Source organism: Ptychodera flava, chromosome 3 (assembly GCF_041260155.1).
Source record: "Ptychodera flava strain L36383 chromosome 3, AS_Pfla_20210202, whole genome shotgun sequence".
NCBI classification, from domain to species: Eukaryota; Metazoa; Hemichordata; class Enteropneusta; family Ptychoderidae; genus Ptychodera; species Ptychodera flava.
In genome coordinates, this window is record NC_091930.1 from 15,026,827 (window position 1) to 15,052,134 (window position 25,308).

Consider the following 25,308-nt stretch of genomic DNA (forward strand, 5'->3'; position numbering starts at 1 on the left):
TTTGGGATTTCTTCTACTTTTTCAAACCACAACTATCTAACACATGCATTTGGTGGAATCAGTGACTCTTCTTATTCCGTTGGGTAGTGGGTAATTTATATTGGGATTTTTAAATGTTTTAGAATATCCGTTACGCAATTACAATTCTATTAACAAACTACAGTCGCCATGGCGACATGGATTGCTGTACACAAGTTCGTTTCGTTTACGATGTTGACAACAAATCTCGGGACCAATCACATACGTTAGAGTAAAATAACTGGTGCATATACAACATTCCGTCTTGTCCACCACCGAGAGCTGGTTCGTGGCCAGTCACGATGGGAAGATCTCGAATGCGAGCTCTGTGCGTTTTCAATTTTCACCTTTTCATACTTCATTTCCAAGGTCAGTACCGGTGTTTATGCATTTTCTGACGACATTCAAGTTAAATTTTAAGACATTTTTTGAAAATTCAGACACTTTAACTTGCCTAAAATTTCAGACGTAATTTGAAAGTATTTTGAACTCGGTCCATGTTAATAATGTGAAGTTGCCGTTCGGCTAAATGAAAGACGCGATGTTTGCATTCTATTATGAAGGTTTCGAGGTCACCAATAACAATATGCTTCCTTTACTCACGTATTTGCTTTGTTATCCATCTGAATCGCGTGATTCTGCAAGAAAATCTCGAAGAAATGTTCTACTTGTCTACAAACGACATTTTCCTTTCCTGAAACAAGAAGGAGAACAGCCTCTTTATGTTGAACAATATTTTATGTCTTGCTACATACAAATTAGCTTTGTAGAGCTCCAGAAGATTTCTACTTAGGTATGTTGGTAGATAGGTATGCAACTATGATAATAAAGCAAATGATGGACCAAGCATCATCGTCGGCGAGAAATGCCTTTCGACATTAGACAAAACATATTTTTTTACCAAATTCTTTGACAATCCGAACAATTTCCAGTTTTAATACATATAAATTCACTGCTTTTCAAGTCATGTACATCTTCTTCAGCCTACGACGTGCACATTTCCTAAGTGAGATACGGTGGAACTTGTAAGTCATATGAAAACTTGCTAACAAGACACAGCTTATTAGCAGAAAGGTTTGGTTAGACGAGGGGTCTGTTGTGCAAGTAGAGTAGTTATAGCAATAAAGAAGCCATATTGAAGACAACGCAATGCTGTTTCAAAAAAATTACATGTCTCTTTATCAGAAGTGAGTGGCAGGCTTTATCAGGGCTTTAACTCACATCGCTTATGAAATGGAGGTAGCATACTCACAGAAAACGAGTATCGGTCAGAACATTGACGACTGCTAAACGCTGATTCAAGAAGACGCTGCCGTCATTGTAATTTTCTATTTACCTTGGGTCTGGTTTGCTCACATTAAATGACACTTACCTTAGACCTGTTGATATCTCTTTGTTAAACCAGGCTCAATGCAAGAATCGACAGTACCCCCAAGAAACCAGGCCAACGTCTCTATGTCGGAAATGCAGGCGCTCCGCATCGTACCCGAGGACACATATGCATTCGAGAACGACACCGTGGTGCTTCCATGTACCTCGGTTAGGAAAGCCGGCGCTCTGTTCTGGAAAAAGGACCGGGTACGGCTCAGCATAGACGAAAAACTTACCAAGCACTCCCCCGATACGTTCGACATTGTTGGTAACCATTCCCTCGGTGTGTTCGATTTACTCATTTCGCAAGCCCGCCTGACGGACACAGGGTCGTATTTCTGCATTTTGGCGGCCGTCACCGATCACATGTATGTCATTTCGGAACCAGCTCGCCTATTCGTTTGTAAAGGTAGTGTGCTCACTCATAATTTCAACAATTTTACATCAGAAAACAGGCAGTGAATCTTCGACTATATTTTAAATTATACTATGAAACCAAATAAGTAAATGTAGGGAAGTCATCGAGAAGTTACAATGTGTGCACAAATTATAGAATATAACTGAACTCAGACGTTTCTGAAACTCCTCTAAAACAATCTCCTAGTGATTGTGTCAAGACAGACTCTGTTGTGTAGAGACAATGAGTCCTTGTCTTGCTAATAGCTTGATTTGAGCTCTTCTGAGGGCAATACCGAGTTATCGCACTCATAACCCAAAGATGTGTAAACAGGTACAAAAAGTTTTACTAACTACCCGTATCTCCACGTACTTATTGTTAAAATGCCTTTAGTTCTAGAACGAGCTAATTTCTGCTCTAAAATAAGCAATTATATTTAACTTGACCTTGAATACTGTTCTGAGGACTTTTCTAAATCCAAACAATGTCGAGACACTTTTTTAACTTATTGCAGAGAGCGCCAGAGGAAGATAGACAATTATTTGCGACATTGAATTAATATTTAGTAACTCCAAAACACAATTACGACATATCGGTTTAACATTTTTGTATTTTTGCAGCTTCGATGTGTTACACCAGTGTAGGCTTATACCACTGTACTTGCACTAACGTCAAATTCAGAAGAGGCGACAAAGAATGTTAGTATACTTAAATACAATACAATCTATCGTACGTTATTGATTAAACAAAGGTCTTCCGCAGAAAACGACTTGTAATACACACACACACACACACATACGACTTGTAATACACACCACACACATATATATGTATATATATAATATTCCTTATGTTTTTCTCCAAGTGAGTTATATATATATATATATATATATATATATATATATATATATATATATATATATATATATATAATATTCCTTATGTTTTTCTCCCAGTGAGTTCAGTTACTATGTCCCCAGTGAACATTACTAATGAAGCCTTTGAATTGCTGCTGACAGACGGTAAGTTGTATCTATATAATTATCGAAATAACTATTGAACACGATTTTTCAAGTTAATTTGTTCAGTGACATTAGAAGCTCAGACTTGTTCAGCCAATGTTAGTGCATGATGTAACCCGACAAGTTTTGTTTTTTACCCTATCTATTATTTAATGTGCTCTTTAAATTGATATCAGTTCAATTTAATTTCATCTTATTCTTGCGTTATGTCGGAAGCAACGATTTACTTCTTGTTATGTTTAGCCATGGAACTTTATTCTTATGTAACGTCTCCCAGTCGGAATCTGTATTATTATGAGTTATTTGGCGAATCAATTGCATTTAGCACAGTTTTCAGTTAGGCTCGGATTAATATTATCCCCTCTCGTTTTAGGTTTTAGCGATTGTTCGTGTTTCCGTTGTGCAATGGCTATGGAAATAGACATTGGTAAGCAATACACTTATTCCCTGTGCTATAATTCCTGTTGCGCACAAGAACTAAATGCTTGTCTGTTTACAGCAAGAAAAGAGCATCAAAATGTACGACTCTATTTATATGTCACGAATGACCAAAGAAAAGTTTCAGTTATCTCGATTGTCAGATATCCCAGTCTACTTGAAATATGTTTCAGCCAGATTTCTCGCAAACTTTAACAATCTCTCCAGGGATAAAAACATAAATAATATACTAAAAAAGAATGGAAATATCTAAGACATAAAATATTAAGACACACTATCAGCCCACATATGCGATATTGTAAGCAATAAAGCACACCCAGCGATGGTATATCACGAGATTTTGACCAGTTCACGACATATATGCACGAGCGATAGCGAGTGCATATATGAAGTGAACTGGTCAAAATCTTGTGGTATACCGTCGCTGGGTGTGATTTACTGCAAATATATCATACAAATATATTGAAATTCTGGTGTGGAACGTCATAAACGGATATTTGCTCAAGCTTAGAGCTCGCGCAGAGCCAGCCATGGTATATCGCCAATACACTATGGTTCTTTTAGCAATCAGATCGCTGTATTTGCGCCATAATTAAACATAACGTGATGCAATTTATAATACCCTTATAGCATAATTTTGTAGACGCCGGATAAAAACATGTCAACAAAAGGTATTACGAAATACATCTACTACCTGATTTCGTTTGTCAAGACAGCTTCAGGCAGATTAACACTGATATTTTGTAACATTTCTTAGTTTCTTCAATCTATAACTGTAGAGCTGGTGGGCAGAACACCTTCGTTCTTGGCATCACTGTTGCAATTAACCTTGGGATGTTAGGTCATGTTGCGATCATGGAACGTTCCCTCATACCAATCTTTATCCAATCATTGCAACCTAAGTATGCAGCAAGGAGAGCTCAAGAATACAAATTTGGTTATCTACAATAGTTATCATGAATTTTCAAGTTCGGATTTTTTTCCACATATTAATCATGCATTTTCAAAGGTCTGGATGTTTTCCCGTGTTTTGACAATGACACCATTGATGGAAACAGATGTCCGCCACCATTGAATGGATCTGCTTGGCATCAAAGGGTAAGATGCACAATTGGCAACAATAGACCTTTTCCCGGTTATCCCACAATGCATTGCAGTGGCTATATCAAACACCCTATATACACTCAAAACAACGAAAACATACTGATTTGTGTTGTACAAAGGATTGTTGTAGAATAATGACACAAATTTGCAATGCCAAATAATGCCCTGTGTATATTCTAACCATCAGCGACGAAAATATAGGTCAGGGTGTAATCTGCCATAGAGTTCTATGAGTAACATACCCTGCCTGTACCCTACGGCTAAAAAGTTCTATGCGTAACGTACGCTTTGTATTCCCTGGCGCGCACTGCATCATGGAACCGGTAAAACCGGCTTCTATTTTGTATACTTAACAATAAGAATTAAAGCCATCCGAGTGATTTTATCACAACAAAAATACAAAAATACTTCCCTCAGATTTGTAACAGCTCAATATAAATGACAATTATCTATGTAAATCTAAGATGATGATTTTTTTTCTAACTCCGATAGCTTTTAGATGAGTTAAAAAGCGGTAGATTATAATCGCCAAAATTGAGGATCGGAACGTCTGTCCAAGAAGCACATTTTGTCTTCAGATAAAACATCTTTCTGCTTGTATAATTTCACTGCATTCGTGGACAGAAGCGAAATACAAACCTGAAAATGTATTCTAACTTGAGGGAACTTTCTCATCCCATGGCTGCAATTCACCGGAAAAGCTAAATATGGTCGTCACTCGAGTAGGTATATCGTGCACATCTAGGGGCAAACGAATGTTGGTTGTTGATGATGGGTCATTTTCGGCTAATTTACATTTCTTTGAAAATAATATAAGATTAGCTTAATTATTTGGATTCTAAGCTATATGCTTCTTGATGTCCCTAGTCCAACTTTTAACGAAAGTAAGTCATTATAAATCAGAATATAACGTCTTGCAGTTCGAACAGATTTCCGCCTGGACTTATAGGACATTTGATGACGCCATAGTTCCCCACTTTCAAGAAGTCTTAAAGCAAGGTTCAGCAACACTTTTTGATCAATCAAAAACGGTAGGTAATGTGATGTGATGTAATGTAATGTAATGTAATGTAATGCAATGCAATGCAATGCAATGCAATGCAATGCAATGTATGTATGTATGTATGTATGTATGTATGTATGTATGTATGTATGTATGTATGTATGTATGTATGTATGTATGTATGTATGTATGTATGTATGTATGTATGTATGTATGTATGTATGTATGTATGTATGTATTGCGATTCATATTTTTTGTTTAACATAACTCATTATCACTTGAAACCATTTTTTACATAAAGATATCTGTCAGACAAGTTGAATAACCCCCAGAAAACCGGTTTTTTTTCGCTTTCGCCTGTGCAAGCATAACAGCGTTTCTGATGTGAATCTGCGTTGTTAAGCATACAATTGTTTGCAAATATCGGGGTTTTCAGTAGTTATTAGCGCATTTGCTTGGAGACATTTAATTGTGTGATAGATCCGGATAAGTTTTCTCTAACCTGCAAGTGATATGCGTTGTGTATTTCTATTTCTCACCTTTGACATTTAACGAAGGCAAAATGTTATGCTTACGTTACCATCATACTTGCCTTTATGTCTTGCAGAATAACTTCACGTTTTGCCAAAGTGACTGTGTTGATACCTTTCGGCAGATAGACGACTTTGGCTTACATCTCATACAAAGAATTCACGATCACTTCATTGATAATAAGACGGTAACGATTCAGTCGGCGTCTGCCGACCGCGGTAAGTAGAATTACTTCGTGCTCACTCATTATCATTTTGTTTACCATCCTAATAAGCACCATAACAACCACCGTAATCCCAATAATTGTATTTACATATTCCAAGAAATAGAAAATAAATTGGATACTAAAAAGTTACTTGAAATAATTTAAGTCATGTAAAATAACAGTTATAAATAATGATAATAACAATAGTAATGAGTGCTGTACAATAAGGAACTATTTTGTTTATCATGCAGGTATGTATATTGAACTGACTAGTTTTGTCAACGAGGACGTTGAAGAATACATATTTCCTTCGGATGTCTCTTCTTTAGATGGAGACAACATAACGTTACCGAGACAAGTTTTGCCGTCGGGTGAGTTATGACTTTTATAATCGATTTGATGTAGCTGATACGTTACCCTGCCGATTGTAAGAGACCGCCCATTAAAATGGAGGAAAGGTTAGATTGATGGATAAATATTAAAACAAGTGATTTTTAATCAACGTATTAAAAAAACATTTTCAGAGTATTGATATCGATGACACTTAGTTAAATACTATCACCTTTTTGTGCCCAAAAGTGTTGGCTGCATTAAAGCTACACTTGTCTACTGACTTATGTGCAGAAAATTGAGTCGGTTTTTGTATGCATCGTTTGATAGAACTTCCAACGTCCTGGTAACAGCGCCGTTGCCAAAGGATTCGCTCTTTTAGGGGAAAATACAATAATTGATATCATGGCTAAACCAAACTTTTTTCCATTTATTATATATTTTGTTGAAATGTTTTGGAAATTACTGAACCTTGATTTCGTGCAGTTATTCATGCAAAACAGTAAGGACTTATCGAGAGAGCTAAATCTACCCTCCAAGTTTTGTCTTTTGATTGAGGATCCCTCTTGTGCTTATTACTTACAATTGATCAGTCGACTTTACGGCAAGTTCGAGTTCTGTTGTCGTACAGACGTGTGAATTATAGCATATGGTAGGAACCCCCATCCAAATCTGCCAAAAGATTGTGTACGAAAGCACTAGGGCCATTCTCCAATCAGAAAAAATGACATTAATTAGAAAAACAACAACACCAAATTTTAAAAACCATGCTTGTCGTGCGATGATCTTCAGTTCAGAGTAGGTTAGGGTGTGTATTTTGATCATATTTCTCCATGCCAAACCCTTTCTCGTAAGCAAAGTGCAATCACTTGCAGAAAGATATGTTGCTTTGCTGTAAACCTACATCTCTGTGAGTGTTTATCACCACAAGTGATATATTTCGGGTTATTACTGGGAAAAAGGATGCAGAAGATATCATAGTCGCTTTTAGAAGAGCTAGTGGTACGCTATATTGGTATATTGATAGATCTAAGTAGAGTTAAGTACGACTAAACTAATTTGCTTGTCTCGGTGGAGGATAAAGTTACACGTGTTGGCAAGTCAAATAGACTAGGAAAATGAAACAATTGTTACAAAACTTCCGATTTCAAACCGCAGTCATACTTCCCTTATAATGAAGGGGGCTCTTAAACCAGTAAGACCGACTCCTTACCGGACCCTTTCCATTAACAAAATAATGTTCATCCATCGGCAGACTTTGGAACGAGTGCACGATAGATGGTCAGGGACTTCAAGCTGCGCAGAGAACCAAGATTTTTAGAGTGTCTAATCACTTACTGAAGAACAAGTACTAAGCTTTATTGGTAGCACTAAGAGCTTAGTGATAGTCAAGTACTAATAAACTAATTTGCATGTAGCAATAATGGATTGTCAATTTAAAAGGATTAGAAAGTGAAACCTGATGTTGAAACGCCATCATACTTTTATCCACAATGAATGACGATTTGGCGAGGCTAATTATATTAATATAATACAAGGCTCTAATTGATTGTATTTCATCGTAACTTTTAGGGAATGGATACTTAATAAATGTCAAGTACTCAAACCTGACGTCACCATGGAGAGAGCAAATATAAGGTCTGTGTTTCATCGTTCTTGTTGTAATGATATCATTCGGTGATTTGTATTAGTAGCATTTCTGTGATACAGAAGATGCAAAAGCCACTTAGCAGCATACCAAGTTTTTCTAGCAAAGCCGTTATTAAGTCATTGCTTCGGAGCACCCTAAAGCACATCTGGCAACAGGTAATCGCTATGTAGCAAGACATCGTCGGCGAGAGAGAATTTTTTGCCGCTTCAGCCGTTTTAACAGTATTTTACAGTAAACACCGCATTAACGTTATGATCCTTTGCTTACTGGGTTTGATACTGGGTGGGGTGAGAGGAAATTTTAAATGGAACTACGTTGCCATGCATTGCCGATTGCCTGAAATTTCTGATATCTGTTCATGCTTTTCTTAATGTGAATTTCAACGTCACATTCTTCTCCGATATCGTGCGTGTTGAAATATGTACCTTTGCACGCGACTTCTATGATGTCACTTCAAAAGATATTATTTTCATCTGAGTATTAGTCCGCAGTCGATGGCATGTCAGCACTTTAGGAGAATCCCTTATCCAAAAGGCGACACAGGTTTCTACAGATGATCTAAATGATATTTATTGAAATTATGATGAAATCTGCAATTTTGTATTTTTGGAGCAATTTTTTTCATTCTCAAAAAACTACTGGTCAGATAGGTTTGGTTGACATGTTGTCAGGGATGATCCAATGTTTTACATTCAAATTATGATGGAATTTTCAATTGTGTATTTTGCAGCTATTTTAGCCACTTTTCTCTGGCCATTAAAATGAGCTATCAAAGATTTCCACCTTCTTCATCAATATGTGTCAAAAATAGTTATGCTCTACATCAACACAGCGGAGCTATATCGGCCGTTAGGTCGCTTGTTAAAAATGTTTTTTTTTTTTTCTCTCAATGTCCTTGTTGGATTGCTTTGAAACTTAATACTCTTGACCCTAGGGTCGTTTTCTATTAGATTTCTTAAATTGTGGTTAACATTTCATTTTTGTATTTTTTTTTTGTTTTTTTGGGCAATTCTTTTTTTTGTCACAAATAATTTCCTTTGAAGTAAATGTTCTGATTGCTTTGAAACTTTGCGTAATTGAAGTAATGTTCTAACTTGAAAAATGTAACATGCGACCTTTTAAGTGTCAGGTATATATGGGACTATAGTACACTTCCTTGCATTTTTGTCAACTTTTAGTATTGAATAAAGACAATCAGTTTAACTCCAAAGGTGTCATTTTGACCTGAAAGTGGTCCCCCAAAACTTTGGATGATTTTACGCTCTCTCTGCTGTATTAAACTTCTTTTAGGTAATGTATTACTTCAATCGTGTCAATTCTATGGTAGGTATTGGATATCTTTGTAAAAATATATAAAGAAAAATACCCCCTAAAAATTGGCCTCGAGCCCTATTCAGGTGTATTTCATATCTGTGCATTCGTAGCACAATGCTGAGGCGTATAGATCGCATTCGTGTCAAGGGATATCGCTTCAGAACCGCTGCTAATCTGTCCATAGACCTTTTCCGTAGTTTACTACGACACCAATCAGTTTTTTATTTACCTCGCAAAATAATGAAATATCTTAGTCTTTGAATAAATGAACATGTACCTACTTTATCTCTGACTATCTATGACTCATCTCCTACTTCCGTTAATTATGTCGAATGTGGCAACATCTATTTTCAACCGTTTTTAAGAGCCATCGACTGTTTATGCTCGGTTCTGAACTTTTGACAAATCAAATGTATTCAATACGTTTTACGCGAGAGGGCAAACGTTGCGGAGTCGTAATTTGTGGACGTCGGCTCACGTGAAAATGGTTGAAAATATATGTGTATATTATCGAGGTAGCTAGCAGAAGTAGACAATGGGTCGATAACCGACCAGTTTTATAGTACCAGTTGAAGTAAACTACCAAAAATATCTATGGCTGGCTTGTGGCGATGAATTTTGACCCGCAAGTGCGATTGATACGCCACTGCACTGCTTCAAATTGTATTTCATATCCGTTTATGTATTTAAGAGCAGCGATTAGAATGACTTCCAAATGGCAATATGACTTCAAATGAGTCATTTTATAGATAAGTCATGATTGATATAGACACTAGCCCTTCCCATTGTTATTTCTGTGCTCAGCCCTTATTTTGTACATTTTCCCAAACTTTACGTATTAAATACTAACATAGCATCCAATATTACATCAGAAACGTCCATGTGACAACAAAAGCGTCTTTTATGCTGTAGGTGTTGTCAGACTTGAGTTTAACCCCTATCTTACCGGACATTTAGGATGGGGACAACTTTGAAGTCGGAACCCCTTTGAGGTCTTCACAGACGTCGGATTGCAGGGTCACATAGTACTTACTCGCTGTGCAATATAGCACTGACGAGTTAGTTGCTTTGTGCACCGCTAGGAAAAAAAAACAAAACCTGCTTGGCTCTGCATGATTTGGATTTGTGAACACAGCATTCTAACATAATGCGTCCCTTACCGTTTCCGCTGTTCCAAGATGCTGATATATGTTTGTGGAGTGCAAACATAGCAATACCTTAATCATCAATTACATCCAGCTTCCCTTTAGAGGATTTTGAAAAGTTGATGTTTCGCCTCATTTTTTCTGAAATATTTGTGCAGCTATTCAATATTTGTCGATTTTCCTATTTTTGCAACACAACATTTTCTTTGCCTTTTTCAGTGGTGTAAATCGATCACTACGCAGTGTTATCCTCTCAAGCACGGTACATCCTAGACCAGTATTTCCTCTCCCAGGCAGTGCGCCAGTGATACTTGCCTTTAAAAATCACGATCTGATAAATGCGTCTGCCGATTATGTCAGTTGTGAATTTCTAGAGTATGGAGGGCCAGACGGGTAGGTATAAATCTAATGATTTTGAAGTGCAGCATTGTACACATTGTTTACATTGAGCTTATATGCTTGTACCGTAGCAGTGGTACTAAATTGTCAGTTCACTATATGGGGAAATATCATCATTAAGATTCTCGTATTCAACTTGATAGGACATTACAATGGCGTATGCTATAGGGAATAGTGCAAACATGGTGTCACACAAGTGTCTTTCCAAGTAACACGATTAAAGCTAATTTGGGAGAATTGGATCTCATTGTAGTTCAAATTTATCAAAATTATTAGATGTCCCATAGCTTAACTTTGTAAAGGTACAAATTAAAAAGACAAAAGGTGTGTTACGAACAGGAAAAGAATGATGAACTTTCATTCACTGATTAAATCAACAACAATAATGTATCCAATTATCCTAATTAGTTCTGATTGTGTTAAGTTTACAAAATGCTGCTGAAGGCAACATGACTATACTCGGCAACGTCCAATGCGATACCTGAAGGCCTAATCCGGTCTTGTAGTAATATCTTAGAGCAGAGACACAGCGCTACTTGCCTGGTTACAGAAAGTACCCAAGTGATCACTGTTCACAAATAAACACGGGTGAAGATGTGTGAATATGCACAATAGAATTTAAATCACAATCTTTCTCAGGCTATTTCCTCGAACTCAATTGGAACTCAATTGTAATAATTGGATCTTCGTATTTTCAAATTTCTCAAAAGTATTAGGTGCCATATAGCTAATTCTTGCGATATTACAGTTTACTCATAAAAACAAGTGTATAAGTCAACTTGAAAGCCAAGGTAATATGCTTCGAATTTGTTACCTGGATTTTAGTAAGGCCTTTGATAAGATTGATCACAGCATACTACTTAACAAACTGGTTAATCTTGGTATAAATAGTAACATAGTTAAATGGATAGCTCATTTTTTGTATGATAGACATCAACGGGTCAAGATTGGTGATAATTTTTCTCCTTGGGACACGATACATGCAGGTGTTCCACAAGGGCAAAATTGGACCCCATACTATTTATGATTATGATTAATGATATTCCTGATTGTCTTCAGGGATCAAATTTCATTTTCAAGGACGACACTACTTTGTCACAATGCTTTCATTCCAGTGTTCCCAGCCATTCACAGATGCAAACAACATTATCACATATTGACCAATGAGCCTTAGTAAATAATATGAAATTAAATCCAAAAAAATGTAAAGAAATGAGGCTATTTTTCACAAAACAGCCTGTTCAGCTTTCTTCATTGACACTAGGAAACCGTGTCCTTGATATTGAATTAAATGTCTTGGTTTAATCATAAATAATAAGCTTAAATGAGACAATCATATTGATGAAATGGTAAAAAAGGCCTCTTTATATATTGTTCACTCATTCTATTTGACCTTTAGGTCACAAATTGAGTATTAATTAACCATAATAATAATAATAATTAATATAAGTATTATATAGAAATAATAACGCGAATAATAATAGGGTCAATTACCGTGAAATTTTCACCATAAGGGTATTTTGGGTCGAAAAGACCAAATATTATATCGATTTTACTGCCCCATGTTTCCATGGTAACCATTTTAGGGGTTGAAAATTTCATTTTTCTAATATCCCATGAAAAGTTACTTTGATTTTATATGAAAATTATTTAGCGGGGGAGTTCGGGTCAGAGAAGACAAAAACTAGAATTATTTTAATGTTTCGAGTTGCCATGGTAACTATTTTGGGATTGAAAATGTTACTTTTTCCCTAATTCCTATTAAAGAACGATTGATTGATGTAAAAATTTGATTGAAGGTTTTTCTGTTTTGCACAACAAAAAATATCACACTCATTTTAATGTGAGATGTTTCCATGGCAACCATTCAGGAGTAAAAATTACTAGTTTTTTAAAGATTTCACCTAAAATCCAGTAATCAACAGAATGTTGTAATATCAAAGTGATATCTTGGTTTAGAAAGACCAAATATCCAGTGTAAAAATCCAGTAATCAACAAATATATTATACCAAAGGTTATTTTGGGTTAGAAAGACAAATATGATATCAATTTTTACTGCCCTGTGTTTCCATAGTAACCTATTTGAATTTTAAAATTTCAAATTTTTTTTCCAAATTCCATTAAAAGTAATCCCAGTTACTATGCAATGCTCTCCTTAGTGTATTTATCACAGCATGAACTCCATGTTCATTTTTGTTTTATGTTGCCTTGGTAACCATTTTGGAACAATAGTTTTTTTTTAAACCATAGACCCTCGAGAGGATCTATGCTAAAACATAATTCACTGCTTTTTATTTATTTAATGGATTTCTAAGTAACAACTAAGAAATTTGTTCTTTAATAATAATAATTGTAATTTCTTTGCTTCATTCTAGGATGAATAGTAAACATAATGTATATTGGGGCCATTCTGGTCAAAATTTTATTTCCGTTAATTTTAGTGTGTTTGAATTAATTTTATATAGACCAGAAATAATTTTTGAAGTATTTTTTATTTTGTTTAATGCAGTCATCCCAAATAGGCCAAGTGTTATATAGTACAGTACTAACTCATTATGCATCGAATTATGTTTATGCCTTCAAATTAATTTTATGTGCTTAAAATTAATTCTACTAGTATCTCAATTAATTTTATGAACCCAATCCCCCTTATCACCCTGTGTACCATTATTTATCACAGGCAGTTACAGTAGCGCACAGTTTTTTATTTAAAACATAATTCACTGGTGCTTATTTATTTTATATATTATAATGAACAACGTATTAATATTTATGTTATAATAATTTATTTTGATTTCTTTGCCTCATTCCAGGAAGAATAATGAAGACAAATTATTTCTGATTGTTTAACTTAAGTAAAATTGTGGCCATGTAGTGGTGCATTATTTTTTGTGTGACCTAGCGTGACGCCATAAATTCTATGATTAGGTAGATCTCCCCTTTCCATGGTAGCAATGGCTAAATTTGAACATGGTGCCTGTATACCTTTAAACATTTTTTTAAACCCAGCAGGCCAAGACAAGGGGGAAATATTACAAGTTAAATGTTTCATGTTTAATACTGCCCAGGTTTCATGTTTAATACTGCCCAGGGCTCGAAATTAACTTTTTTCCCTGGTAGTCCACTTGGGCTACCATTTTCTGAAGTTGGTAGCCCAGTGACAGTGGATTGTAGCCCATGCATATTTTAGACCAGGGGTATTTTTTTCGTTAACCAGACAAAAACAAAGGCTAAAAACGCATTTATTGATTCGCCAAAGGCCTGTGGATTCGCATATTTTTGCACAAGTGCTACATGGACATAGGAAAAAGTTCGACTCACCCTAGCCCTCTCGATTGTTGAATAAAACCACAGTCCATGAGTTCTCGAAAACTGTAGTGTAGCATTCCAAAGTCTGTCACCCTGTTTTTTTCAAAGTTTGGAGAAGGGCGGCATTTCCATCTGAATGATTGAACGACGTGAAACGCAAAATTCTATCGCATATCTTCCGGCAATATGTACAGTACCATCAGTAGAAATACTGTATACGCTGCAGTGCTGAGTTACGTAAGCTTATAAGCTTATACTCCACAAAATGGCTACAGGCGGCGTGAACTTTCTGAAAGGATTTCCTAAACGTCCTTCTTGGTACCTTAGACACTCACATGTGATATCCTGAAAAGTATTCTCTGCAGTAATTCCAGTTTCTGTCAACATTCCAACGACACGATAGCGCGAGATCGGAGACGTTCTAATGTCACGCCACGCACTCCCAATAGCCCATGCTCCGGGATTCGCGTCGCGTCTCTGAAGGGCGCGCGCGTGTTCCGACAGAGAAGAACGCGAATTGCAGGGTCTCTGCCAGATTACACTGCCAGGGCGAAACATGCGAAATGCAGAAAAATGTTTATTCTGCAATGCCAATATGACGCTTACGAAGTAAGTCTGAATAAGTTTTAAATTATACAACAGAATGAATCCATTGTACATTGGTACATTGATACGTTTATGAAAGAATTAGTACAGGATACGTTATGTTAGAGTTGGGGTGGGGGTGGGGAATATTCGTTCGGTGGTCGCAGCATAGCAATTTCACTGCAGAGAGAGAGAGAGAGAGAGAGAGAGAGAGAGAGAGAGAGAGAGAGAGAGAGAGAGAGAGAGAGATTGTTAATTTATATCGGAAATCTTTTTCATAGTCGTGACTTTTGATGGAAGAAAACTAAAAACAAAATTAAATTGAACCGATTGAACGTGTATCCGTAAAGTTCGCACAAAAGTTAAAAGTCTAGGCCTGCTGGTATCGCGTAAACTGCTTAGTGTCACTTTTCCGACAAGCATTTAATTACCCCTTGGCTTAATGATATCCCCCTCTCTCCGTACAGTATAATGCATAATTCTGCGCTGCACGTAAAACAATTGGAAGTCACCCCTATTGACAAAATTAAAATATACAACACTTCTTTTTCAGAATTCCTACACAGCTTCAATGAACTGTTATTACATTTCTATATAATACTTATAGCCCCTAAACTTGTAATAATAATAATAATTAATATAAGTATTATATAGAAATAATAACGCGAATAATAATAGGTTCAATTTCCATGAAAATTTCACCATAAGGGTATTTTGGGTCGAAAAGACCAAATATGATATCGATTTCACTGCCCCATGTTTCCATGGTAACCATTTTAGGGGTTGAAAATTTCAGTTTTTCTAATATCCCATGAAAAGTTACTTTGATTGTTATGAAAATTATCTAGTATGCGAGTTTTGGTCAGACAACACAAAACACCAGACTTATTTTAATGTTTCGAGTTGCCATGGTAACCAGTTTGGGATTAAAAATGTTACTTTTTCCCTAATTCCTATTAAACAACTATTGATTGATGTAAAAAAATGATAATAAGGGTTTTTCTGGTTAGCACACCAAAAAAAATCACACTCATTTTAATGTGAGATGTTTCCATGGCAACCATTCAGGAGTAAAAATTACCAGTTTTTCAAAGATTCCACCTAAAATCCAGTAATCAACAGAATGTGTTATATCAAAGGGATATTTTGGGTTAGAAAGACCAAATATCCTGTGTAAAAATCCATTAATCAACATAAATATTATACCAAAGGGTTATTTTAGATTAGAAAGACAAAATATGATATCCATTTTTACTGCCCTGTGTTTCTATAGTAACCTATTTGCGTTTTAAATTTCAATTTTTTTTCAAAATTCCATTAAAAGTAATCCCAGTAACTATGCAAATGCTCTCCTAAGTGTATTTATCACAGCATGAACACAATGTTCATTTTTTTATGTTGCCATGGTAACCTATTTGGGAACCACAGCTTTTTTATTTAAAACAATAGACCCTTGAAAGGGTCTATGTTAAAACATAATTCACTGTTTTTTATTTATTTTATGGATTTCTAAGTAACAACTTTTAACGTTTGTTCTATAATAATAATAATAATAATAATAATAATTGTAATTTCTTTGCCTTCATTCTAGGAAGAATAATTAAGATTATGTACATAGGGGCCATTGTTATCAAATTTGTTTTCCGTTTATTTTAGTGTGTTTGAATTAATTTTATATAGACCAGAAATAATTTTTCAAGCATTTTTAATTTTGTTTCATGCAGTCATCCCAAATAAATGTTATAGAGTATAGTACCAACTTATTATGCATTCATCGAATTAATTTTATGCCTTCAAATTAATTTTATGTGCTAAAATTAATTCTACTTGTATCTCAAATTAATTTTATGAACCCAATTCCCTTTATAACCCAATGTACCGTTATTTATCAGAAACATTAACAGTAGCGCACAGTTTTTTTTGTTTTATTTAAAACATAATTCACTGGTACTTATTTATTTTATGGATTTATAATTAACGACTTATAATAATGTTCATTTTATAATAATTTATTTTGATTTCTTTGCCTCATTCCAGGAAGAATAATGAAGATAAATTATTTCTGATTGTTCAACTAAAGTAAAATTATGGCCATGTAGTGGTGCATTAGTTTTTGTGTGACCTGGCGTGACCCCATAAACTCTATGATTCTGATGATTAGCTTGATCTCCCCTTTCCATGGTAGCAATGACTAAATTTGAACATGGTCCCTGTATACCTTGAAACATTTTTTTAAAACCCCGCAGGCCAAGACAAGGGGAAATATTACAAGTTAAATGTTTCATGTTTAATATTGCCCAGGGCTGGAAATTAACTTTTTTCCCCTGGTAGTCCACTTTGGCAACCATATTCTGAAGTTAGTAGCCCGGTGACACTGGCTGGTAGCCCATGCATATTTTAGATCAGGGGTATCTTTTTTCGTTAACCAGACAAGAAACGGCTATTTTACAAGGTTCTGCCCATGAAGTGAATTTTCTAATCTTTTGATGTGTATACTTGCACACCTTTAATGCCCAAGGAAACAGGTGTAATGGGCGACAGTAGGATTCAAAGGTTTTGTGACCTATAAACAACCCGTTGCACTCTCACAGTTGTATGCAAATTTTAAAAGTCGTCATGACGACATGACAACAATATGACCTTTTCAGCACTGAGATATACTGTAGTAGGGCTAAAAATAGACCATGGCCCTTCTGTTGGGAGGAGGCATAATTTCCGTGTCATTATGATTGATACATTATTATCAAAATGCAACGAGAATGCATTTTTATTGGCCATCATACCCTGTGCCTGTCATTCAAGTACGTCAGTTCAGATATGGAAACTTTGTTGCAAAGTTCCACCGCACGGCCGGTCGTACTATATCGCAAATTTCTATGCCCAGCTGGGTTTGACTGCATTTATCTAGCTCGTCCCAAAGTGACGGACGCATCTTTCAACCTTTCAGCTTGGTGAAAAACGAATTTATTGATTCGCCAAAGGCCTGTGGACTCGCTTATTTTTTGCACAAATGTGCTACATGGACATATGAAAAATTTGTTGAATACTCACTGTTTCAGTGAATCCGCCATGATGAAAGTTCTCGAAAATCAAAAACTGTTGCCGACCTCGAATACAAAGTCGTCATCTCACTAAATTAGGTCATTGTTATACAAGAGTTAGCATTCCAAAGTCTGTCACCCTGATTTTTTCAAAGTTTGGAGAAGGCTGGCATTTCCATCTGAATGATTGAACGACGTGAAACGCAAAATTCCATCGCATATTATCTGGCAATATCATGAATATGTACAGTAGAAATACTGTATACCGTCGCTCCAGGTACGTATAAGCTTATACTCCACAAAATGCCCACAGGCAGCGTGAACTTTTTGAAAGGATTTCCTAAACGTCCCACTTGTTACCGCAGGGACTCACTTGTGATGTCCTGAAAAGTATCTCTCTGCAGTAATTCCAGTTTTTGTCAACATGCAAAGCTCAACGACAAGATTATAGCACGAGACGTATTGTACAGACTACATATTCACGCGCAGTAAACTCAATTGCACATGCTCATATTGGCAGACTATACTGGCAAACGAGTGCGCATGCGTGAAGGTATATTTGCAGCAAATACACTGGCATAGACTCTCCACAGTTGCTGTGCCTTATTTTGCGCACGCCCACGACTGCCACGATGGGCCTGCATTCGAACACCTCTTTTTCAGAGGTTTTTTTTTTTGTTATTAGATTTCTATATAATACATAGCCCCTAAACTTGTAATAATAATAATAATAATAATAATAATAATAATAATAATAATAATAAACGAAAAGCAGATGAGCTTGCATTTACAGATTAAAATGACATTACTTAACCATATAATTATCCAAAATTAGTTCCAATTTCTATCGTTTGCCCAGTTGAAGCGATGTATTCATTGCTCCGCTTCGATAAAACTTTGTGTGTGCGATGTGTGATAGTGTGCATGCGTGCGTGAGTGCTTCACGAACTCTACAACGTGTGGAGCGGTCTCAGTCAGAAAAATGTAACAACTTAGCCGGCTATTGAACCACTCTGTTTTAGAGTGTAGATTTAGCGGTGCGATTCTGTCTGCTGCCACTCCGCCAGGCGACTGATGCCGTATGTTGTGGGTTCGAACCCAATTGAAAACTAACCGTATTTTCTACCCTTGGTTGATAGCTCTGCTGGTGGACAGAATTGTCCCCGAGGCTATCGTTCGCCATGTTAAAGCGATGTATTCGTTGCTTCGCATCGATAAAAGTTTTTGTGTGCGATGTGTGATAGTGCGCGTGCGTGCGTGAGTGCTTCACGAACTCTACAACGTGTGGAGCGGTCTCAGTCAGAAAAATGTAACAACTTAGCCGGCTATTGAACCACTCTGTTTTAGAGTGTAGATTTAGCGGTGCGGTTCTGTCTGCTGCCGCTCCGCTAGGCGACTGATGCCGTATGTTGTGGGTTCGAACCTGATTGAAACCTAGCCGTATTATTTACATAAACTCGAATGACGTGTAATGTTGCTCGTAATTCTCGCATATAGCCTCCTATGTCCAATGCTTTAAACCTATCCAAAGAATGCACTTGTAATAAGTATGTACAAGCAACTGTTATCTATGAATGGTGCTTCTTGTTATAAATAATACTTGTATTACCTACATTATAACACGACACCAGCGCTATAGCAACAAAAGTACATTTTAATGACTTTGTGTGTTGCCATGGAGACATGAAATGAAAGGAGTGAACATTTCGCTGATACTTTCTCCTACAAATATATTTCCTGAAATTTGAAATAAGTTATCATATTTATATCTATTCATGAGAAATATTTTAAACTTTCTCTTGACGGAAAATAGGAGACACGCATATCAAAATCCACTGAGTCTTTAACGTTTTCTACTTTCAGGCAAACTATGTCTTGGAATTCTGCTGGGTGCCATGTTAACAGCACAAGTCAGTCAGCAACGGTCTGTCACTGCGACCATCTTACCAGTTTTGGTGTACTTGTTCGATTAAGAGAGTTTGAGGTAAGTATGACTTGTTGGAGATTTCTGTCTTCCTAATATCTTGACCATTATATCATTAGTAACTTTACTGATTTGCAAGGACGTGAGTTGGACATTTTAGATACTTACCTACATGATGTATAATCATGCCGCATCGAAAAGAGTGGTGATTGAATAATGCATTCATTGAATGTACAATTTCATTGGCAGATGCCTGTAATTCATGTGAAGTCATTGGAACTAATCAGTGTGATTGGTTGTGGCATTTCTTTATTCTCCATTTTCCTGACGATTCTCACGTTTGCTTTGCTCAGGTCTGTATCTTTCCTTGTTTTTGTAAAGAAAAAATAAACCTGAAAATAAACGAGACCTTCATAGATCTTTGTCTATCAACTTTGGTTTATATTTGAAAATATATCAGAGGCATCCTTCGGGCCGCATGTTAGCCTTCGCAGAGACTTAGGTTTACACGTTTTTACTACTCTGTTGTCGCCCATTTCATGAAAAGATCTTATTTCCAGTGTCAAGCGCATTATAGATTCATTATCAAGTCATCTGCAGAGATATATCATTGTTAAAGTAATCTCTCTGATAATACATTTTTTGAAGATTGCTTACGATGGAGCGCATTATCCACATTAATCTTTGCCTTGCCATTGGTATGGGACAAATAATATTTGTAGCAGGCATAAGGCAGACAGGCAACAAGGTAACGAATTTCCTTTCAAACGTCATTATTGAATAATCTTTTAGCCGAAATATTTTAAAGTAAACAAACGTGTTAAATTAAGACAAGATTAGATTTTACGAACGTGTAACTGGCTTGGCGTGTCTTGGGGAGCGCACGTACGCGTAAAAGTCATTACTGTTAAAATGTCTACCATTTTCATGTGTATGATGTATTGGAAGATACCTTGCACAAGTACATAAAACATAGTTAGCGTTCAAATACGTCTTGAAAGCCCCTATGAACTAATTTCATCCTTTACCCCTTGTTGCGTCGACGTTTTCAAACATTGCTTGAACAACTGCTTGAGTATTTGCATAAACTCTATGATATCATATTTGCCTTACATGCGCATTGTACATACCGATCCCCAATCTTCAAAGTTACCCCTCAAGATGTTTTCGAAAGTTATTTTTTCAGGAAAAGTCAGTTGAAACAAAGAATTAGTCGATCTGTAGTATCCTGTTCATTCTTCCTTATTATGCACAGACTGCCTGTATCGCAGTTGCTGCTCTGCTTCACTATTTCTTCACGTCAGTCTTCTGTTGGATGTTGGTTGAAGGCATACAAATCTATCTCCAACTGGTTAAAGTATTTAATGCCGCTGAGAGGAGACGATACGTAGCTTACTACTTAATTGGTTGGGGTGAGTCAAGTTAAATGTTTAAGCAGACGAGTTCGTATGTGTGTCTAGTTTCTACGTAGTAAATATCATATTATTTAATTTGTTTATGGCAAGTCATTAAAAGTTCCCAGTCATCTGTCAATTCGATAAAATACTACCTGGAAAGTGTATCATCTCGTTTCTATGACAGTCAGTACAAACCTTTTTTTTTTTCATTTTATCCAAACAGGTGTACCTCTGGTACTTGTCGGGATCTCACTGGCTTTGGACATAACCAGTACGTTGCCGATAATAAGTAAGTTAGTCCTGTTTTCTCTCTAACAGATGAATCATAAAGCGGGCAGGTAGCACACTACTTGAGTCGACAGATCTTCATATTTTGTGTTAGGTTACCTCACAAAGAAGTATATGATTATGTATTAATTACTTCATTGACGAAACTGTATGAACCTCTGTGACATCATTGTGTACCAATGACACTTTAGTCAATGAACCAAAAAAGTGAAAATGTGTTGTGGAGTACATCATAATGCTCAAATCACCATCCTGAGATAATGAATCTGCCATTCTGGAGCAAAGTCTATAAAGTACTAATCGTGTGTGATTCCTGCAAGATTATATTCATTCTCATTCTCTCTCTCTCTCTCTCTCTCTCTCTCTCTCTCTCTCTCTCTCTCTCTCTCTCTCTCTCTCTCTCTCTCTCTCTCCCCCTTGACTGGCACTTACGATAACTTACTTACGATACGATAACTGACTATTGCAATAGTTTGTTTCATAAGAATTTGAAACAAGTTTATGTTCAATTTTACCATACGAAGTTAAAAAGTACAATTTATAAATCTCTTACTTAAACACAGCTGCTGGTTGTCGGTGCAAAGTGGTATGATTTTCGCATTCGTTGGACCCGTGCTGGCCGTAATCTTTTCCAATTTGGTGGTTTTGGGCATAGCCATTCGGGTAATATCTCGACTATTCACCAACAAAACGGAACACAAGTATATGAATATCAGGTAGGAATCTCGTTTGCCTTTCAAACACTAATATTTGTTAAAGACATAAAACATAATATTTGTATATTGTAGGTATTGTTAAGTCGAGTAATACGTGACAAAATGTACATTTAATGTCATAACTAAGTACTTGCTATGGCTATATTCATTCCAAGTTACTAGTACATTTAGCAGAAACATGGTGAGACCTTTTCCTTCTACAAACCATTTATAGCAAATGGCTGACTCTGACCAAATTCAATGTGATAGATTTTGTGATTTTGTGTGTGTGATGACATCGTGCAGTCTACATTCTTATATACATTCAATGTCGTGGACTAGCAATTAAGAAATGTCTAAACATTGTTTCCTTGAACAAATTATTTGATTTTAGGGAATATGCTTTGAACCTTTTTTTATTAGAAATATCGACATCGCTAGATTGCTATATTTCGGATCAGTTAAATGAAAACGATTGTTTTGCGATAAATAATTAATGCGTATATTCTATGACGATATTGATAAAACGGTATTTGCATGTATCTATTTCACCTACTGGCTTCCTTCATGTATGTAAACACGTTCACAGATCCAGTTTGAAAGCCGCTGTCGTTTTGTTACCATTGCTTGGCATGACTTGGCTGTTCGGTTTGCTGTCTGTCAGTCGTCATACCCTCTTCTTTGAGTACATCTTTGCCATTCTCAACTCACTCCAGGGTTTCTTCATATTCGTCTTCTACTGTTTGAGCAGTAAAGAGGTGAGGTCTAATTCTGTTGACGAGGCCCTAACTGGATCACGGTTACCATATTTAATTAGTATTGATGAAAGCTTTTCCAAAGCCAGAGATTTGTAACTAAGCGTTAGCTAGCTAGCTAACTAACTAACTAACTAACTAACTAACTAACTTACTAACTAAATAACGAACTAACTAACTAACTAACTAACTAACTAACTAACTAACTAACTAACTAACTAACTAACTAACAACTAACTAACTAACTAACTAACTAACTAACGGACTGACTGACTGACTAACTAATTACTTAACTGACCAACTGACTAACTATTTAACTTACTGATTGTTGCTATTGCTGTTTTCCTTTTTGTAAATTCTCAGCTTCTTATTCTTTTTTGCTTTATGCTGATACTATACTTGCGTTGCAAGCTTTGATATATTTTGAACTCTTGTAAATTTGCTTTTCTGTCCCATAGGTGCATTCTCAACTTGCTCGAAAGAAGATGGCTTTTCTAATGGATCGTGAGCATAGTTGGAGTGTAAGAGGATGGTCGACGTTTGCCACTACGACAAGCCGCGTGGTGCCTTTACAACCAACTAAAAGTACATCGATCAACTAAAGGAATACTCCCACAGCAAAGCACATAAGTAGACAAAAAGTTGTCGACACACACGCGCATACCGAAGCCTCAAGTACCGGCTGCTCGTTCTTTGTTGGAAACGATTTCAAGCGGTTTAGGCAATTTTCAATGCATCCCTGACAAACGAAGATATTATTTTCAGGGCAACAACTTAAAACTCATAATAAGAAAGATTCAATTTCGTGACGCAACTGTCATAACTACTTCTCCATCCGCTCAAATGTGCAAATAGCAAGTTATGTGTTAACGATTTCTGACACTGTGAACCAAACCAAATTATAGTTCAAGCAAACGTTACCTGCGAGTAAGTTTCGATGTGTTTTATGCGCATTTACTAATTATAGAATTCTGAAAAATCAAGAAAGATTGTAAATAGAGATACGTATCATGATCATTGTTTTGTCAATATTTAAATGCTTGTTCACCACTCCATCCATTAAACATTATTATTGTTTTATCCTTACAAAGTACCTTGTCTCCTGAATCAATAAAAATTGAATATTGACTATTGTATTAAATATTACCTTTCTATTTGTGACACAGATGTTACAGATTATGCTTACAAGTTTTCTTTGAAAGAAGTATACAATTATTACTTAATATAGAAATATGGTATCATGTACAGTAAATGCAAGGATCACTAAACGTGGCTTTCCTGTTTAGAAGCCAAATAAAGTCTACATTGTATACTACGAATACTGCGTATTCTTAAGAGGAACATTGAGTTTCAAGGTGTGATGTACTGTATGGAGCATGTCCTGGTTGCCTCTATATAGTTCTTATGACGGCGGAGACAAACTAACCACATATGCTGCTCTCTGATATTCTGTTCAATATTTTAAATATACATCACTTCCGTAAGTACTCTGTGAGAGAAACATCCCCAAAAACTTTTTTTTTTTGGGAATGTGACCATAGTATTATGTGCCGAAAGTGAGCTCCAATATGTAGGATTTTTGTTATGTAAATATATAAACATTCATCCCATCTACTACTGTTTTTGATTTCACACTAACTTTTCCACACACAAAAATCGAACAGGTTGAACCAGTCACACTTCTCAAAATCCTTTAGTTCTCAATGATTTTCCCGTCAATTTATCAATCGTCTGATTTAAGCACCTTTTCCCTGGTTCAGAACTTTATTTGTGAAAATCGGCTGTTCTGACCATCTAGATCAGGCCTTTAAAATGATTGGGTAGGTGACTTGGAAATAAATTGTAATGAAAAAGTCTCATTAGCAGTGTAGCGAAACAAAGACATGACACAGTACATGTTTTCAGGGGTTTGCAAAAGTTGAGGCCCTCGATGACATGAAAATGATTTTGACTATACTGCATTTGTACCGGAATTTATTTGCATTATCTCCGCACTCATTAAATTGAGTCAAACGTAGATTTATTGAGGGAGCGAGCGAGCGAGCGAGTGAGTGAGTGAGTGAGTGAGAATATATTTCAAAAAAGGAGATGCCCAGTTCTGTTGCTGTGGTATACTTCAGATAAGAAAGACGTTAACGTAGGGAAGTTCAGGTTAGGCTCGGTCTTTTCTAGTAACCATTGGCTACTGTCAACGTAGCAAATGCACCATAGGTACGATGCTTTGTGGACCTCTGTGTACATGTTCTCAGTCGCAATGGAGCGAAACATAGCGGACGATTACCCTTCACCGTACGTAGACTTAGGAGGATGGAAATTTTGCTATGAGCAAAGACTACATGTATAACGAAGGAAGGGCCTCAGCTACTACTCTGGCGTCTACACGCG

General features: G+C 36.2%; 1 protein-coding gene across 1 annotated transcript; it reads left to right on the top strand.

Moving 5' to 3' along the window:
- The first annotated feature begins 302 nt into the window (after nucleotides 1–302).
- Nucleotides 303–24,239, top strand: LOC139125049 (uncharacterized). The gene is made up of 19 exons (XM_070691165.1): nucleotides 303–387; nucleotides 1,424–1,798; nucleotides 2,407–2,484; nucleotides 2,743–2,808; nucleotides 3,182–3,235; nucleotides 4,256–4,344; nucleotides 5,271–5,381; nucleotides 5,961–6,102; nucleotides 6,341–6,460; nucleotides 7,992–8,057; nucleotides 10,749–10,922; nucleotides 19,728–19,848; nucleotides 20,038–20,141; nucleotides 20,437–20,536; nucleotides 21,044–21,200; nucleotides 21,409–21,474; nucleotides 22,037–22,189; nucleotides 22,758–22,926; nucleotides 23,382–24,239. Exons 1-10 carry the CDS (start codon nucleotides 321–323, stop codon nucleotides 8,054–8,056), a joined length of 1,167 nt encoding a protein of 388 aa, XP_070547266.1. The 5' UTR covers nucleotides 303–320; the 3' UTR covers nucleotide 8,057; nucleotides 10,749–10,922; nucleotides 19,728–19,848; nucleotides 20,038–20,141; nucleotides 20,437–20,536; nucleotides 21,044–21,200; nucleotides 21,409–21,474; nucleotides 22,037–22,189; nucleotides 22,758–22,926; nucleotides 23,382–24,239.
- The last annotated feature ends 1,069 nt before the right edge of the window (nucleotides 24,240–25,308 follow it).